The 20,195-nt window shown below is 47.0% G+C and overlaps 1 protein-coding gene across 4 annotated transcripts in view; it reads right to left on the reverse strand.

The window, feature by feature from the left end:
• DNAJC6 (DnaJ heat shock protein family (Hsp40) member C6) overlaps positions 1-20,195 on the reverse strand; it is a 564,838-nt gene that overhangs the window by 403,139 nt on the left and 141,504 nt on the right. Inside the window, exon 2 of one of the 4 annotated variants that reach the window (XM_069641980.1) lies at positions 16,407-16,620. The exons of 1 other annotated variant lie outside the window; for it this stretch is intronic. In XM_069641980.1, coding sequence (XP_069498081.1) covers positions 16,407-16,419 — 13 coding nt within the window. In that variant the 5' untranslated portion in view covers positions 16,420-16,620. Of the gene's footprint in view, positions 1-16,406; positions 16,934-20,195 lie in introns of those variants that run through there. 2 more of the 4 variants (XM_069641978.1, XM_069641981.1) reach the window with 2 other exon arrangements.

Raw genomic sequence — 20,195 nt, forward strand, 5'->3', positions numbered from 1 at the left:
CACTATCCTCAAGCCAAGTGACCAGCATTGCCATTGAGCTCCAGAAGCACCACACTGCACTACCATGGACTGCCCGCACCACACAGCGCTACCTTGGACTGCCAGCACCTCAAAGCGCTATGTTCGACACAAGCAGCATACAGAGACAATAGAAGCCTTGGCTTCCACAGCATTTAACCCTTAGCTTCTGAACACTAAACTTGCAGCCACCCGTAAAGCGGTCTCGCCAAGCAACAGGGACCGCACAATGCTGTACATTGCCCTTCCCTCCTTCTCCCGCGCATCTACCACCTGCCTCACGCCCGCACCAATCAAGCAAAACTGTTGCAAACCCCCCCTCCTAACCACCACACCCTGAATGTCATAGCAGAGGGATGAATCCGTCTTCCCAAAACTGCAGTTCTCAGGGAGCTGGGCCTCTGTTTCTAATAACGAGAAGCAGAAACACGAAGAACCCCACCTCTGACAGTGACAGGAAGGGGTACCTGCAAGGCACAGAGGTGTGGGAAAGTGCCTTTTAAAGAAATACTTTCAGAAAAAACTAGCCATACTAATATAAAACATCACTAAACTCAGATAATGATTTATTTCTCCACATTCATTTCTCTTTAGGATTTTGAGTTCTATATAAGATATCACACAGGTTTGATTAAAATAAAAGTGAAATATATGTTTGCTATGTATTAGTTCTTCCCAAATTGGTACATGCTGTAAAAGACCACATAAAGCCCGGAAAACACTAGGCAGGTAACTCTCAAAACGATTACATTTCATTTAATTTCATTTCATTTTTCATGTATTACATGTGTAGAGTGCCGCCGCCAGAACGCTATACAAGATAATATGGTACAATAATTAGATACAGACAAATGACAATCAATGACCCAAAATGGAAGAACTTTAGCGCAGGGGTGTTGCTAGGTCTGGAAAAGATCTGACTATGTTGATGTAGGTATGGTCGGGAGTCCTCGGGACTCACCGTCGGGACTCAGGCCTAGCTCGCATTTTGGTTTGTAGCCCCTGACCTTCTATCCAGGGCTACAACCAAAAGACCCGGTGTTACAGCAGTCCCACCAACACGTGTTCCAATCCTGGCACTAAAAATGTTTGTAGCCCCGTTTTCATGTAAGCGGTTCCTTCCCTAGGGCCTTTTGAAGTGAAAGCACAAGCTCTTGCTTAACGGGGAGCGTTTGCATTAGCAGAGAGTAGAACCCATCAATGCGAAAAACTGTATTCCAGTGTGTGAGGCCGCTGATGGTTGGAATCAATATTATGGTTTTATTTGTGTCACCGGCGGTGAGTGGTGACACAATATAAAACCATAAAATAATTGATTCCAACCATACAGCAAAGTGGCTCAATCAAACAAAGCAAAGCGGGAGGGCGAGAGAATACATCACCGGCGCCGGACCCCCATTGCAGACTTGCAAGTTGCAGTGTATGCTTCTCCCTAAACTTGTAGGCCTGAACTTACAAGCTTACAAGCTTAAGCATACACTGCAAGTTGCCAACCCTGAACACGCGCCACGGCCCGGGCCCACACAAGTACTGTGGTGCACGAGTCACGACCATGCAGGCCGCAGCTGTTCAGCGCATATTCGGAATCACTGAATAAGGCGGCCCGTGGGAAGGATTGGATTGATTCAGCTACGCAGGCTGCGCAGCAGAAATTAAACAAGCAATTTACTTTAAATTAACTTACTGCAACCCCGAACACATGCCGTGCCCGTGCCGCGGCCCACACAAGTAAATGACCAGCATTGTGCGGGCCGCAGCGCGTATTCAGGCGGGCAAGATTCAGTCGCAGTTACTAAATTAACTTACCTGCTTTGTTAATCAATCTGCCTGGGCACTGAACTCCGTCAGGAGGACAGGCAGCAGGCGAGCCGAGGCAGCACGTCCGGTGACCAGTCTCGTCTGTGGATGGGCCTGGTGGTGGTGAGGTCCCTGGCTGGAAGAAGTCCACGTCGACCAGCAGCTGAGCAGTAACAGGGGGGCTCAGAAAGAAAGAACTAGAAGGAGGGCGAGGCAACTTGTGCCCATGATCCGACTCCACCCACCACACAATGTCTGGCAAACAGCCAATGACAATCCATCCACAACTTGTTGCTATGGCCCACAAGGAGGAGAAGACACTCTACGCTGTTTGCGTAGAATGCCAAAGAGTGCAGGGCCACCCCTCCAGCGCCCCGCCAGCCTCTTCAATGGGCGAATGGTTACGTAGAGTGTGTGGAGCCAGAAGCTCCACGCACTCTACATTGGCCAAAAGCTACTAAATCTGGACGCCCCGCCGCAGTAGCTGGCAGCAGGCCTGGGCCAGGCCACCAGCAGCTCAGGCTTCAAGGCCGCGCAGAGCGGCAGATTAATAAATAGATAAATAAAGAATCTGCAGCTCTGCACAAAACGTAACTAACTCTTAAGAGAAAGAGAGACTCACTCTCTTCTCTTCTTCTTCTCTCTGTGGTGGGGGGGCGGCGCCCACCCGCCCAATGTAAGCAGCCGGCACTGCGCGACAGTGAGTGTTACGCTGCTTGCAAGTGCAGAATAACGCAAAGCGTCTGTCTTGAGGATTGGGGCAGCTTATATGGCTGAGATTGTGGGCACGCCCATTAGGAGGTCCATTGGACTCCTAGAGAGTGAGCACGTGCAAAGGCAATCCATTAGCAGCCACACCCAAGAATACACTTGGGGCTGCTTAATGGATGGAATGTTCAAGGTTAATGCATCCTGCTTAATGGATGGAATGTTCAAGGCTAATGCATCTGAAGTGCTATGTCCATAATAAAAGCCTTTTGGTGTTAAATAGATGTTTTTGTTTACTATTGTTCATGAGCCTGGCGCCTTGTCCACACAGGTCTCCTGTGCATGCCTGTGCCCCTGACTTCATGACCATGACAGCACCCCCCTCAAGGCCCCTCTCAAGAGTGGTTCTCCTCCCGGTCCTGGTCTGGTGGGATTATTGCGATGGAACTGTCTGATTAAACGCAGAGCATGGACTTGTTCACTGGGTTCCCAAGTTCCGTCTTGAGGTCCGTAACCTTTCCAGTCAATTAGGTAATACAATTTTGATCGAACCACCTAGGAGCCCAGGATGGATTTGACATCATATTCTGGTTCTCCATCTATTACTTCGGGCTCTGGCAGAGACCTAAACCGTGTATTGGATTTCATTGGTTTGAGGAGAGAAACATGAAATACGGGATGAATTTTCATGTGAGATGGTAACTCCAATTTCATGGCGACAGGATTGATAATGGACTTTATAGTATAGGGGCCCAGGTATCTTGGGCGGAAGGCTCTTGGCCCCTTCTGGGGAATATATTTGGATGCTAACCACACCTTTTCTACAATCTGGTAGGTGGGAGCTTCCTTCCGATGTCGATCAGCAAACAGTTTTTGTCTTTCCTTAGCCTTGGTCAGATGCTCTGTCACCTCCTTAAGAACCTGAGTGATGGTTTTATGCAAGTTTTTTATGGCTGGCATTTCCAGGGTATCAGGTGGATCAAATACTGATGTCCTCGGATGTCTTCCGTGCACATTGTAGAGTTGTTGTATGCATACTCAGCTATCCAGAGTATATTTTTTCAAGAATCCTTGGACTGTTGCAACATACACCTGAGATATTGCTCTAAAGTTTGGTTGCTTCGTTCAGTTTGCCCATCAGTTTGAGGATGATGGCTTGTGAACAACCGGAGATCGATTTTGCCAATCATACAACACTTTCTCCAAAAGGCAGAAACAAATTGAGTTCCGCAATCCGATACTAACATTGATGGAAATCCATGCAATCGAACAACTTGCTCTAGGAACACAGAAGCGAGAGTTGACGGAGTTGGAAGTCCCTTCAGAGGGATGAAATGAGCCATTCTGGAGAATAATCCATAACGACTAATATGGTGTTGTATCCATGGAAGATCTGTGATGAAGTCCATCGACAGGGTATGCCAAGGTGCTGGCAGTACTGTTTGGGGATGTAGTAAGCCAGCGGGGTTCTGTTCCTGAGTCTTGTGTTGTGCACAGACACTGCAGGTTTCAATACATTAGGCAATGTCTTTTTGCCAGGTTGGCCACCAGTAGTTTTGTTTTACCTTAGCCTGAGTTTTGGCTATTCCTGGGTGTCCTTCCACTAATGAATCATGGTAATTTGTGATGATTTGATTTTGCAGTTCTTGGTCTTGGACATATAATTGTCCTTAGAAATACGGTAGATTGTCTTTGATGGTGTACTGGTTACCTTTTTTTTACAGCCATTCCTGTTGTGTTGATTGATCCATCGGGGATTGCAAAGTGGTTCTTTTGTCATCCACACACGTGGTGGCAGCTATTCTGGTTTGAATCCTTTCCTCAGGAATTATGGCCACGGGGTCGGATGCTGTAAAAGCCTCTTTTTCTTCACTCATGCATGACAGAGCGTATGCTTTCCCATTGCGTACTCCAGGTCTATAAGTGATAATAAAATCGTATTCCAAGAAAAAGAGAGCCCAAAGAAGTTGATGCGAGGATTGTGCTTTGGCGGTTTTCAAGTATTGCACGTTACGGTGGTCCGTGATGACAGTGACCATATGTCTCGCCCCAAGAAGTTAATGTCTCCAGGCCTTGAATGCTGCTTTAATCGCCAGTAATTCCTTATCTCTGATTGTGTAGTTCAACTCGGGGGCTGAAAATTTGCGTGACCAGAATGCAACAGGGCGTAGTTGTACTGTTTCAGGGTCTTGTTGTGACAATACTGCTCTCATGGCTATTTTTGAAGCATCTGTCTCAACTATGTAAGGTAGGTCTGGTCGTGGGTGTCGAAGGACTGGTGCTGTAGTGAATGCTAGTTTCAACTTCTGGAAGGCTTCTTCAGCTTCTGTCGACCAATGGAACTTTTGATTTTTCTTTAACAAGCATGTGATTGGATGTACAATTTGTGAAAACCCAGGTATAAACCAACGATAAAAGTTGGCGAATCCGAACACGCTTTGCACTCCTTTCGTAGATGTTGGTGAGTGCCATTGGAGGATTGCATCCACCTTTTGTGTATCCATATGTGCGCCTTGTGGTGTGAGCATGGTGGTGTGAGCATGAAATCGAGAAACTCGACTTCAGTACATGGAAAAAACATTTTTCCAACTTGGCATCCAATTGGTGTTGTCGAAGCTTCTCTAACACTGCCCGGACATGGCCTACATGTTCTTCCATGGAATTTGAGTAGATAAGAATGTCATCAATGTAAACAAGAGCGCAAACGTCCAGTAGTTCATGGATACATCATTCATAAAGAATTGGAACGCCGCTGGGGCATTGCATAGCCCGAAGGGCATGACCTTTTATTGAAAGAGGCCGTACTTCGTGCAGAAGGCCGTTTTCTACTTGTCTCCCTCTTTTACTCTTACAAGAGGGTATGCTCCTCTTAAATCCAGTTTTGTGTAGATTTGAGCATGTTTCACTTGGTCCAGGAGCTCTGGTGTAAGTGGTAAAGGATATCAATTTTTTACTGTGATCTGATTGATGGCTATATAGTCGATGCAAGTTCGTAAGTCCCCCTCCTTTTTAGGCATGAAGAATAAGGGCGAGGAAGCAGGTGACTTGGATGGGCGAATGAAACCATTCGCCAGGTACTGATCCAGGTAAGTTCTAAGATGCTGATTTTCCTGTTCTGTCAGAGTGTAAATTTGGCTGCAAGGGATCTGGGCTCCGGGGACAAGATCTATTTGACAATTGTAGGGTCTGTGCGGGGACAGAACGCTGGCTTGCTCCTTTTTGAAGACATCCTGGCAATCTTGATATTCAAGCAGTAAGGAGCTGATGAGGCCCAACACCATTCCTTTCTTCGGTTTCAGATTCGTGTCATCTTTTTTGTAATATGTGTCGGCACAATCATGAGGAAATGTCAGAACTCATTTTCGCCAGTTGATTCTAGGATTGTGGGTCTCCAGCCAGGGCATTCCCAGTATCATCTGGAACCGATGAGCGATGAGCTCGAAAGTAATGTCCTCTTACAAGCTTGAATTTCTCGATGTATTGTGTCACCGGGCCGGATGATAGCTGAGAACCATACACAGCAGTGATGTTTTCCGATTTCAGCTTCTGTCGGAGAGGAAGGCCTATTCGGAGAGCCAAATCTTGGTCAATGTAGTTACCTATAACTCCACAATCAATATATTCCTCCAAGGCATGTATTTTTGATGGTTGCTTGTGATTCACCAAAAGCACTGGAAGGAGTAGATGTGAGGTCTGTACGGATTCCTTTTTTATGCTCGACAAGCGGATCCCTACATTGCCGGACATTGGCGTTTTGCGTGCTCTGTTCTTCTTCTTCATCATTTTTGTCTGTTACCCCAAATGTTTTCTTGGGTGGTTTTACAGTCACAGAGGAAGTGACCTGCTTGTCCAAAATATAAGCAAAGCTGTTGTTGCCTCCTTTTTTCCCTTTCTGCTTTGGTAAGGGGACTTCGTAAGCCACCAATTTGCATTGGCACAGACTGTTCATGTGGTTTAGTCTGATTCTCACGAGGTCGTACGTAAACTGACCGTCCCTGTGATCTACCTTGATCCATTTTCCGATTCTGCAACCTATGATTGAGTTGCACCATCCGGTCTATGTAGTCTGCACACCTCTCAGGGGCATTCACCACATGCGCCAACACATCCTTAAGTTCTCCTCGTAACCCTCGGTAAAAGAGTGTAGTCCTCCTCCCTTCTGGCCAGTTGGTCTGGGCTGTAAAACGATTGAAGGTTGCAATATAGGATAATAGATCTTGACTCCTTTGTCTGAGTGACAACAACTCGTTGTCCAGTGCTTGTCCATGAATATGACGGGCAAACAATTTTTCCATCTCATGTTGGAAATTACCAAAGTTCCGGATTAAAGGGTCATCTTGATTTACCAAAGGTATAGACCAGTCCGCCGCACTACCTCCTAAATACGAGAGTACAAACGCCACTTTGGCTTGGTCATTAGGAAAGGCTCCTGGTCTGCACAAGAAATGAAGGTGACATTGATTCATAAATACAGCAAACTTGTTTGGGTCGCCGATGAAGCGTTCGGGAGGGGCTAGAGGCACTGCTCCTGGATGAACCACATGAACCGGTGTTGATTGTTGTGGTGTGGAAGAATGAGAAGAATGGGTCACTCCAGGCAGTGGAACCTGTCCTGCTTGTGCTTGTAGCATTTGTCTTGCCAATTCGTCAGTTCTTTCTCGAGTTACAATAAGATTCCTCCGTAATGCATTGGTTTCCTATCTTGAAGCATGTACTTCAGCCCGTAATTCCCTTAGTAAGAGGGCTAACTGATCTGTTTCTGAAGTTTCCATAACAGGCAGAGAGTATTAGAGGCTTTATATTCTGTTACGCTCACCTGGTCTCTGCAGAGGCTTTGGGGCACGGTTGCAGCCCTCTCTGAACTTGAATCACCTCCTTCAGACCTCTCTCTCATTAGAAAAGCCATGAGCAGTGGTACGTGGTGATACTGCTCCTGCGTGGAGATAAGAGTGTGTGAGTGTGCCAAACTGTGACTGTTGTACCTCTCGAACACTTCACCCCAAAGTACGGTTTCTGTGAGCATATGCCGGCCCATAAAGCTCACCTGTGAATTATGGAAGATAAGCTCTCCGTCCTGCTACTTCGGGCAGGGGGGCATCGATTGGGATCTAGTTCCTTCGCTGATCCCTGATAAGGATTAATCCAGTCCAGCTGAGACTATGCTTCTCCTTATGATTGGTAAGTCTTTATTGAGCTCTTGTGATGCTGTTAATTCTCTTTAATGTCTTTATATGTTGCTCCTATTTATGCCTGCAATAATTTCTCTCTTCTGTTTTCTTCCCTTAGATGGAAATGCGGCCTCAATGCAGCTGTGAGACGCGAGACGTGGCCGGATGGAAGATGGATGCTACTGCAATGTTCAACAGCAGATAAGTGATGGTTTAAGGAAAAGCGTGAAGTATGGTGAAGCGCAAACTTAAACTGACTGTTTTTTCAATGTCTAACCTTGTCTTCTGTTTTTCCTTGCAGGCGCTGCTGTTGATGATGGAGTGTGTTGTGCTGCAGTGCCAAGATGAAGATTTTGGATTTCCAGAAAGTGTAAAGGTGAATACTTGGTTCACCGAAGAGATGTACAGGTAAGAACAGCTCCCTCTAGTTGGTAAGTTGGCAGGAAGCAGGATGACCAGGAAGCAGGATCTTTAAAGGTAAGTCTAACCTCAGGCGACGGTGAGCGTTACGCCGCTTGCAACTGCAGAATAACGCGAAGCGTCTGTCTTGAGGATCGGGGCAGCTTATATTGCTGAGATCGTGAGCACGCCCATTAGGGTCGGCTTATCAGCAACACCGTGCCACTCCTAGAGAGTGAACACGTGCAAAGGCAATCCATTAGCAGCCACACCCAAGAATACACTTGGGGCTGCTTAATGGATGGAATGTTAATGCATCTTGCTTAATGGATGGAATGTTCAAGGTTAATGCATCTGAAGTGCTATGTCCATAATAAAAGCCTTTTGGTGTTAAATGGATGTTCTTGTTTACTTTTGTTCATGAGCCTGGTGCCAAAGGCGTGAGGACAGTGTCCGCCCAGGTCTCCTGTGCATGGGACCCCTGCATGCCTGTGCCCCTGACTTCATGACCATGACACTTATCGACTACTTAGCCAATTATTTCCAGTAGTATGGACCACATTTTGTTTTTTACCTACCTCTGTTGAAACATCACCCTCCTCAAATAATGCAGCAAAGATGCTGTTGGCACTGCCAGGTTCAGGACTAGGCCTTTCCCAGACTGTTTATGCTCCCCTGCCAGGGCATGATTTTAGCTCTAGTTCTGCGATGTAAATACAGTTTACATGAGATGAACGTATTCAATGTCTGTTGATGAGAACATGTATAGCATAGGGGTCTTCTTCAGGAGTGATAGGATTCTGCTACAATTAAGTGCCCTTTAATCACCACACTTCTTCTCTATCCTGAGCCAGACCCTTGGTATAGAGAATGTGATGACGGTGAGGTAGGCTTGTTAAAAGGGGCACAAGCATCCCCTGACACCCTGAGAGATCTCCATCTACAATACTGTCATGTTGTATTTACATGACTATCGGACCTATAGCGTTTGAAGTGACCTTAACATATGATTCTGAGATAGTTGTGCAATCTGCTCATTTATCCCTAGATTTGGTGTCTTTGGGGTCTCTTACTGCATCCTTGATTGGATCAAACGCTTTCTGTTTTTTACTCCGATAAAAAATTGTCTCGAGTCTTTTCAAGTCTGCCACTCCATCTGTCTTAGTTCCCAAGGTTATAATATTCACTTTTCCTATGGGATTCACGTTATCCTCTAGAGACCTCGGGTCTTATTTACCTATATTGTTGATGTTGGCTGTAGAGATTTCACGTATAGACATTTTGGAGCTCGCAGAGACTTTGGTGTTTACAGCTATATTTGAGGCTGTGCTAGTTTTGGGTAATTTATTCGCTTTCCAATTATTATCCACGGACGATGTTTGCTGCTCAAAATTCTCAGTGGGGAGCACCATTCTCTGTGTGCTTCGATTACGTTTTACATTTGGAGTCGATAAGCCTTGCAAAAATGTTGTTTTAACAGAGTATTTTGTTTTTTGGGACTTTCGATTTTTGGATTTGGGGGCCAACTGGTCACCTCCTTGTTGGATTTTTCTTGTTCCTTTTTTTGCTCTTCCCACCCTCTTGCCCAGCTTCTTGAGGTACTGTCGACTCTGGGGGTTTGACATCGACCACTTCCGTCGGGTCAGCAATTGACGCTCCGCATATCAGCGAGTCATCGGCTGCTTGTGCCAGTCATCTAAACTCCTCTAGGACGGATTCTGAAATCTGAGTATCGTCAGGTCAAAAAAGTAATGTGGAGAATTCTGCTCACCAACAGTTAAACCCATTACTGGAGATGCCTCTAGCCCATCTGTACCACCACTATTTAGCATTCCGTCCTTATTCATATCTTTGACTGCACCAATGTCCTTTTGTAACTCAGAGATTTTATTTTCTTGTTTCACAATTTCCGCCTTCAAGTCTTTTGTTGAATCCAGTATTGATGTATTTAGTACAGTCTTCAAGCCCACTAATGTTGATTCGGTGTTACTTGCATCTTTGGACATTTCCAACAGAATGCCGATTGTAGCTGGACTTCACTTTTCAACAGTTTGAAGCCGTTTACTAGTGATGTTAAAACAAAGTTCAGAGCAGGTAAAATGGCGGCGGTTTCCGTCGTCTGGATTTTACTGTGTTCCCTTTGGGTGCGATCCACCATAGCTGACAACTCAAATGAGTCTATGGCTCACTTAGAGAGTTGAATTATGGCTCGGTGTAAACCTAATCGGCTGAATTGGAGTCCTCTGAAGACCCAAGATCGGGCTAGAAGGGGAACTCAATGAGCCCCTTTCCAATTCTTCACTTTGCAGGTGTTGGCTATTATTGACTACTGTTTCAAACGAATCAGCATCGCCTAGACTTCAAAATGTCCTCGCCTTAAAGCATTCATTTATTTTCTTCTGTATATTTGTCGCCATGAGCGTGTACTCCAGACCACCAAACAATGTTGAGTTGATTGGGGCCTAAGGCAATGACAGATCAGTCGGGTACAAACTGAAATTGTGGTGTTATTGGTTCTCATTTAAATGCACCTGTGCCATTATCACATTTATCAAGGTATTCACCCCTTCCCTGCGCAGGTAATATACCTTAGACATTTCCAACGCCTAGCCGCCCCCCTCAATACTACACCCGTGAAGGGCGAAGATGGGGTCACGCTGTTTGTAGAGTGACTAAAAATGTCATTCAAATGGCAGTTTTCAAAAGCTCCCACAATGATTTGAATAAGAGTGGGGGACCCAGAGAGGTCAGTGGAAGGCCAAGTACTGCTTTATAAGTACGTTTTTGAATGAGTGAAAAAGAGTTATTTGCGTGGGTCGTTTCCAGCAGAGTGATGGGGTCACAAACCGCTTCAGGCACACAGTCAGTTTAGTAAAGATTGTGGGTTTACCAAACTGGATTTGCGCATCCTCGCACTCCGACACACTGCAGACCACTGCCGACCACACTCGGCTCTCACACTCCATGCTGCGCTCTATGCCGCGGTTATAATTTTGTAGGCTGCTGAAGGTGAGATAGCTCCTCCTCACAATGACTGGCACTGAGAAAACACTGTAGCCTTCGCCGCCGACCAAGCTCAGCTCCCACGCTAGACGCCACAGTACTTATTTTGTAGGCTGATGAGGGCGATGTAGCTTCGCCTCATAATGACTGGCACTGAGAAAACACTGTAGCCTCCACTGCCGACCACACTCGGCTCCCACACTCCGCGTCACTCTCCGAAGTAATGATTTTGTAGGCTACTGAAGGCTAGGTAGCTCCTCCTCAAAATAAATGGCACTGAGAAAACACTGTAGCCTTCACTGCCTACCACACTCAGCTCCCGCTCTCCATGCCACAGTACTTATTTTGTAGGCTGCTGAAGGCGAGGTAGCTCCTCCTCACAATGACTGGCACTGAGAAAACACTGTAGCCTCCACTGCTAACCACACTCGGCTCCCATACTCCACACAACGGTAATGATTTTGTAGCCTGCTGAAGGCGCGATAGCTCTTCCTCACAATGACCAGCACTGAGAAAAACGTGCAATATTCACTGCCGGCCACGCTCGGCTCCCACACTCCGATAATGATTTTGTAGGCTTCTCAAGGCGAGCTAGCTCCTCTTCACAATGACTGACACTGAGAAAACATTGTAGCCTCCACTGTCGACCACACTCTTGATTCCAGGAGGGGTTTTTCAAGCTGAACTATTGACACATTTGTGAAGACTTTATATTTATTGGATGTTTTAAGAGTTTTCCAGATATCCGTAATGCCTATACAAGTAATTCCATTTTAGCGTATGCAGACGTGTTGGTCATTCAGGAGACACTACATGATTTCACTATGTGCTGGGTTTGAAAATCCCAGCCCCAATTTAAAAACTGTTTGTATTCTCTTGATGGCATTTTAACACTGCATCCGGCGCAGTATAGGCCTGGTGTCATTTTCATCCAATAATCCACAGCAGCCATCATTTGCTGGCTTGTGGACTCTCTTTGCTATGACAATGGCACGTGACTATGCTCCACATACAGAGATGAAATGACATTCAGGCTCCCAGCACATGGCTGCTTGCCTCATCCTTGGCCACGCCATGCCAGCATTCACTGCTCTGTCCTAGCTGCCGGTTCATGAAAAGGCCAATGTTCTGGACGCAGATGGCATTGCTAAAACCAGCACAGAGTAGGAGTGTCCGTTTCCTGTGGTGCCACCCGTATGGTGCATCCCAACCGTTGGCAGCTATGTTATTGTATTTTAAGAGTAAAATAACAGGTTTTAGAATCTAGCAACTGGGAATCAACTACCGCGTCACGTATTATGCTCTCCCCGTTTGCATTTTGCACACTACTGTTGTCTATAGTGGGGTCTTTAAATAATAAATGGTAAATAACACTGAGCGGATGTATCTGCTGGCGTGTTCACAGTCCTCTCCGTGCAATTTTGATAGTTTTAAATGAATGGGTGTAATTCATGCACAGTAATCCAGCCCGACCCTAGTTTATGTGCTGTTATACAACCATTCACAAAGCTAGGTATGAATGCCCAAACGTGCAACACCACACCACCTTCGACCGCAGCAAAAATCAATGGGGCACATGTTGGTCAGGGGCGTATCATTAATGGAAGGAGTAAAAGCCTTGAATAAGGCTTTCACCACTTCCATTAACATCACACCCCATTTTCGTCAATGTGTATGGCGGTGAGGAGGGTCAGAATGGGCAACGCCGCAGACACCAGGCGAGACCTGGTAACCTGTGTCCCATGGCAGCCAGGCAGAGGAGAGGGGCGAGCAGCAGCCCAACAAAGGGGCCAGTGCTCCCCTTCTCCCCCACCACAACTACAAAGGCGACGCACAGTCGCCGACCCGGAGAAACACAGAGGGGAGGGCACGTGTTAAGTAACACCTTGCCTTCCTCCAACTGGGAGGCGAAGCACCAGGCCCCGCAAAAAAAGGAAGTAGGCGGGGAGCATTTGTTAGGCACCATAAGATGCATCGTTTGTCGGCCGTAGCCGGCCAGGGGGCTGGCACCACAGCTCTGCCCCCCACCACACAGAAAGACCTAGGGACAGCGCCCGGGTCCTATATAAGGAGCTGCTTTAGGCAGCAGAAAACAGAACCAGTTTGGGTCCCTGTACGGGGACCCAAGCAATCCAGTTTGTGGTCCCTGCACAGGGACCCAAACCAAAGAGTACTCTGTGCACTCAGAGTCTCTTCTTTTTCCCAGAACCCTCCCACCCTGAGAAAAAGGACGAGAAGAATGAGAAAGAAGACAGGTCACTGTACGGTGACCACACTGTCGTGGGAAAAGAATAGTGGCTTGGGCCAGAGGGGGTAACCTCGGAACCTGATGCCCAAAAGTACAGCATTTTATGGTTACTGTAATTATGATTATGTTTTGTTATGACCATAACTGTGCAATAAATCCCCACGCCCTTTTATTGCCAACACCTGCCCAATGTTTCGTGTGTACCTGGGTGGGTGGGGGGGAGCATGTGGCATGTTTTCAATGTCACCCAGGGCACGTTACCAGTCTGCCTGCATATGGGTCCACTGGTTATGCAACTTGTATTTCCGCCGCTTCCCTTCCTCCCTGCCATACCAATCAAATACCCTAGCATGTATGCCAGCATTCATTTTCATGCAGGCACAAATGCTGCGGATCCCTATGGAGCCTGCCTTCTTCATGCACCAGCATAAAGCCGTCGGACTCCATAGGGATTCATTGTAAACGCTGCTTGCCTTGCTCGCATGGCAAGCAGTGTGTACAATTAAACGCTGCCTGCCATGAAGGCAGTGCATTTTTCCCAAAACTACACTTGAAGGGGGAACCGAGAAACTAGCTGGGATAGGTCAGCCCTGATTATCAAAACAATAACTAATATTACGCCTGTCCAATAGAGTCAAAGCAGATTCCACACCCACAGCATTTACATTTACATTTTAACTACAGTTGTCAATTTATTATTATCAAAACATTCCTTCGCCTTCATTATAAAACTAATTACAATACAATAAAAACACATAACCATGCTCGTGCTATCCTTTTACACAACATAGTCCCTTTTTTATTACAATTATGACCTCGTCTATATAGGTCCACTCGATACGTAACAACACCATGGCAGCTGTGTGTGATACCATTATTCTCGGCTAAAGCAAGCGTTGTTTTCTTGTGCTACAAATGCATTTTACTAAAGCAATCAATGCTCTTTGTTGTCATGCCATGCCACTTATATTCACACTGTGTGATGAAGGGGTAGGAATGTTTTGATAATAGTAATCAATTGACAGCAGTAAACATGTATATATAGATGCTGTTGGTGTAGAATCTGCTTTGACGCTATTGGATAGGTGTAATATTAATTGGTGTATTATGGCAGGGACCTGTGCATGCGTACAGGTGCCTGCCACCCCACTACGAGGGGACTCGATATGAGCATCACTGGAGCAGAAATGCAGGGGTGCATGTGGTACTCGGAGCGGCCTTAACAATGCGCCCCATTGCCGCTCATCCAAGCACTGGGCAACGAAACTTGGATGCATTGTAATTTTCTGGCAGGGTCCATTTCTACGCCAGTAAATTGTGATACTCTTACCACACCCCATCAAAATAATCACCATTGTGAACATTACAAAGCACATGACAAAAAAAACAAAACACACATCCATGTGAAACTGATTGTTAATCTGCATGCTGTGCATCGTTCTCACTAAAAGAAATTACGAGCTGCGTTTTTTCAGGCAAAGACCATGTGGGGGTCACATGCCTTTACAAAGGTAAAGATGACCCACTAAGTTTTCCACTCCGGTAATAATGCTGGAAAGAATTCTGGTAACACCGGATCCGGCATTGCTACCGGAAGAGCACACTCTGAGTTTGCTGGTAGGGCCAGTGAACTAGCAGCATGACTGACCTGCCGGGAGCTCAGGCCCCTTCCACCAAAGAATTGCCCCTTCACCGGCACTGTTAATACAGGTGCCGGTGATAGGAGCAAACTCATTCCATGGAGTTCCGGGTTGGCGGTACCCGTAATATCCCAGTAAAATCGGGATATCGGGTGCCACTAAGAGTAAAGCAAGTTTGTCAGTAACCCGCTGGTGCTAATGGCGTGTTACCAGCAAACTCATATTGACAGCCTACATGTATGCTTCTAACCTAGAAACAACAGCTTTAACAATCGGCAGAGTGTTTAATGTTGCGAACCAATGCCACACTAGCAATGCACCGCAGACATGTTCTAGTAGACATCCATTAGTGTCCCCAAAAGAGGAATATAGGAAGACTCCCATATGTACAGATCCGTTACAGATTGGCCGCCTCCTCAGCCATTTATATTTGAGCTCGTATAACTGAACATTATGTACTTCCTGGTTACAAAGGAGGCATATTTGAAACGGCCCAGACACTGCACATGTCAATCTTGGTGATTGGAATCAACACAACAGGTGGGAGTCCGACCACATAGAAACCTAATCATTAACACCTGCTGGCAAATTTATAATATGTACACGCATTGAATGATGGCCTATTTGCTGGACTACCAAGAGGTGGTTGTTCCAAAAAGTAAAATTATTGAGATCCCATTTTATGTACTACTGGTTAATAATACTTCTTCACAAAAGATCACGTTTTGGGGTTTGCTGGGATTCGTGATTCCTTTGGAATTTCCAATGGACCAGCTACACATTCTTTGCACTGGAACCGGCCCATTGGAATTTCCAACTGAGCATGTACTTGTCATCACGTTAACTCACTTCTAAAGAAGAACTGGAACTACGCCCCACGCCCGAGGTTCATCTTTGCAAAGATGCTCATTTTAGTATGACGTCACGTGGGAGAATGGGGGGCTACAGGCTGAGCTGTGCAGAACGTCAATATAGCACAGTCACTCTTACACAATGAATTTCATTTTATTTGACAAATACAGCTGCAACCGTGTAGATTGCCTCTTCAGAAAGATCATTTAGGGGATATTTTAGAATCCTAGTAAAACACCAGACAGGCCGATGCCTTCTGGGGAACAGAGTCGAATTATTTGACAGAACAACGTGTGAGTGACTGTTAATCGCCAAGGTGCGCCGAGGATTACACCAGTCTCCTATTATTGACACTGTAGTCTGCTGCAGCGTTTCCAAACCCTAGAATAATCACACATTTAAAGCTGAAACATGTTCTTAAAAGCGCCGGACATCTTACTTTCAGGGATGGAAAGGCCTAACCTATGCCGGATGCGCCTTCATGTGGTCATTATAAGGTTCAGAATGTGCATCTCTATGGAGAGAGAGAGGCCGGGTCCCTGCCCTGCTCAATTGAGATGGAGTCAGACTGACCTGAGCTGTCCATGGTGCTGAGGATGCTGCTGGTTTCCTCCGCTTGGTGCTGTTGCTGCCTGGCCGGGCTCCTCGCCGCCGCTGCCGCCGCCGCCGCCACCGCCAGTGGCCCTGGTGGAGCCGCCGCTGCAGCCCCGCTCACTGACTGCCGGAAGCCGCCGCCACCGCCGCCTCCACCGGGCCTCTCCTTGCCGCCCGAGTCACCGTCCACGAGCTGCAAAGATTCATAGCCGTCATTATTATTCTTTTTGCGATAGCTACCAAGGAGGCTCATGGGGCAGGTGGGCGGCCGCACGGGGGGGGGGGTGCTCCGCTCACGGGGGTCGGCCTGCGGGCGCTCGGCGGCAGCGGGCCCAACTTCTCCCAAAGCCCACCGGCTCTCTAGGCTGCCTGGCAGGGATGCGGCTGCGCTCCCATAGCTCGCGGGCAGAGCGCTCGGGCGCCGAGAGGGTGGGCTGCAAGGAGGAGGGGGCACTTCCAGTTCCTGCCAGGGGAGCTCGCCCACCCCCTCCCCGCGACTCCGCCCCTCTCCCCGGAAGCCTTAGGTGTCTTTGTCTCGCCTGCCTTTCATCCTCCCATTTCCCACACGCAGGCAGGGTACCGGCCCTTCCACTTCAGCATGCAGCCCCGTGACTGCTCTGGTATGTGTGTGTGACCACCATCCCTGGGTGTACAGTCGTGCATGGCTATTTCCTCTCATCTAGAATGATCCAAAATAATACATTATATCTTAAACACGCATTGTTTGAACAAGAGCAGTACACGGTGAGATGTTTAGCTTAGAAATGCGATTGGTGCACGGGAATCCCCATTATCAACCTATTTGACCCAACACGCATATTTCCACTCTTGGGATTTAACTGCACAAAACATCAACATCCAGGGCAGATAGTAGGCTACAAAATACTACGTAGATTGATATAGTATTTGCCTAGCGCACACACGTACCCACGTGATGGCTAGGCGCTTTAAAATGTAGTTACGAACTGTTTAGACTCTTAGCATATTAACCTTAATAATACCGGGAGTCCATTTGTGGACCAATAGCAAACTGCTCCATAAAGATAATTCAGCGAGTTAACGCACATGCTTCCGAGAGCTATGCGAAACCTGTATTGATGAACCAGACTGGTTCATCTTTCATGCTTCCGATATTAAAATAAGGTACCAATGGTTTTTTTGAATGAAAAATGCTTCAATTACACTCAGTGGAAGCTCCCAGACATGGTAGATGGCTTACTTCCTGTGCAAAGCCTGTTTTACTAGCTTATTATTAGGAAACCCTTTGGGTTGCGGCGATAGTAGTTGTTTCTTTGTACAGCAGGAGTTGATGTGCTTCTGCCACGCCCACTGCTGTCACTTTGATTTGCAGCAGTCAATAATGTTAGAACAATTGCAATTGTCGCCTTATTTCCAAGTTCCCATACACAGTATAGCTCAGGGGCAATGCGTGTGTCTTGGAGGCAAGGCAACACAGCGCAACCTAGGTTTGAATCTCGATCCCGCGTTTAGAAGTCACATGTTTCATGATATGATATGATATGATAGTTTATTTATATAGTGCCTGTACACAATGTGTTTCAAAGCGCTTCAAGGCAAGGGAGGGAACAAGGGAAAATACAATGACATTCTTACAGGCCATGAACAGTAAGGATGTGAAATTAACTATTGTACTCGGCCTGAGGACATTTCAGATAGTGCAAGAGCTAAGACATAGGGGGTCATTCCGAGTATGGAGGTAACCATGCCGCTGTTAGCGGCATGGCTACCCCCATACCGGGTACCGGGTCCTGGTTCCTTGAATGAGGAATTACAGGGCCATTCTGACCTTGGAGGGCCCGGTAATTCCTCATTCAAGGAACCCGGACCCGATGCATCCCCATTCCCATTCGAGCCCCCATAGGGCTCAATGGGAATGGGGAGGGTGCTAAGAATGGGCACGTTAACAACAGGCCCATTGTTAGCACCCTGGTCTGCTTGTGGAACCCGCTAAGGATGCCTTATTTTACCAGGCGTCCTTAGCGGGTCCCGCAAGCAGAACTCGTAATGTGGCTGTAAGGGGTTGACGGCTCTAGCACCTTTACCGGAGCCGTTAACCCCTTAACGCCAAGGTCAGAATGACCCCCATAGATAAGGAAGGGAGGGGAGAGTGGGAAGGAAATGGAAACAGACAGGCGACTACCTTACTAGGGCTGACCACATTTTTGGTAGAGCCAGAGAAAAACAAAAGGTGAGGGAGAGGGATGCAGAAAGGGAGGGGAGGAACAAAACAAGCGACTATCGTACTAGGCCTGACGACATTTCAGATAGTGCTGGAGGGCGGGGGGAGGAAAAAAACAAGTAAGGGGAGGGGGAGGAGACAGACGAGGTTGCCATCATACTAGGACCAGGGACAATTCTGATAGAGTAAGTGCATAGAAGAAAGTAAGGAGAGGAGGGGAGGAGATAGGGAAAGGGAGAGGAGGAGAGTAAGCAGTCAAAAAGAGTGGAGAAGCAAGAGGGGAGAGCAAATACAATTGCATAAGTCAGTAGTTACACATAATGTTGCAAGCCAGGATACAAGATGAAGATGGAACAGCATGATTCAGGGCCACCATGAGTACAAGATGCAAAGGAAGTCCAGCATGAGAGTTGAGAAAGGGTGACACAATGTGACTCAATGAAGTCCATCAAAGTAAAATCCAGCATTGGCCACAAGACGGTGATGGTGAAACCAGAATGTATCAGGACAGACTCCTGCAGATGTAGGCTGGAGAGGGAGGATCAGAGTAGAGGAATCAAGAAAAACAGCCAACCCATGTGTGCGAGAAGGAAATGAGCAAATATAATGCTACACCGCTCTGCAGAATATGCGTTTTTGCTGTCAGTCCCCCCTTCTTTCATAACATTCTTGTTACGGACCAGAGCACACCCTTAACCCCACACAGCTATTAACCACACGCTTCAGCCCAAAGCTGGTTTTCCTGACAGGTGCATAGTGGCACCAGTGACCCATGGCTCTGAGTTGTTGCACCTCATGTGAACGTTCATCTGTGAATCCTATATAGCTTTTAAAAAGTGAACGGGGTCGACTGAGGCAGTGGGAGCAGGGAGAGTGAGGATGAAATATGCCACTGTGACAGTCTTCACTGCCAGTTTGGTCTCTCCACACAGCATAGTGTTTCACGAGGCCACACGCACTCATGTCCCCTTTCTAGCTAATAAGCCGCACACCACAAGAAGTCCGACTCATGGTCTGGTCACGCCCCCATCCTTTTCACCATTCTCATGTAGATAAGCAGACACATACCTCACCCCTGCCAGAAGCAGCCATTCCATCTGCCCTGACACGGCCACTAAACTACCCACAGATTGCTCTGCATAAGGCCTGCCGATTGGAGGCCCTCGCAATGTAACCCCACAGAGCCAAAACCAGCAATCCAGGCTGCAAACAGGGTTCCCAGAAGAGCCCCACACCCTGGAAATGTAAGATGGAAATCTGAAGGGAAGATTAGAAAATACCAACCAGTCCTGACTGCGTGGAATGTTAAATCCAACACTTGTTAAATCAGTATGCTCCTCTCACAACAAAGATATCCCACTACAAGGCACTACAAGGCACACACAACAGCCTACGTGCCACAACCAAAGTACGTCGCTAAATCTACTACCTAACAGGGCTCAAGTAGCAGGATGCGCGGGGGCACGGCACCCGTCTACTTTTTTGAAAGGGTTCACGCAGTCCCATGTGTGTTTTAATGATTTTAAAAAAATGTAAACATTTAACACATCAGCAGGAGGCAAGAAATC

The sequence above is a fragment of the Ambystoma mexicanum genome, chromosome 1q (assembly GCF_040938575.1).
Source record: "Ambystoma mexicanum isolate Mex_15411 chromosome 1q, UKY_AmexF1_1, whole genome shotgun sequence".
NCBI classification, from domain to species: domain Eukaryota; kingdom Metazoa; phylum Chordata; class Amphibia; order Caudata; family Ambystomatidae; genus Ambystoma; species Ambystoma mexicanum.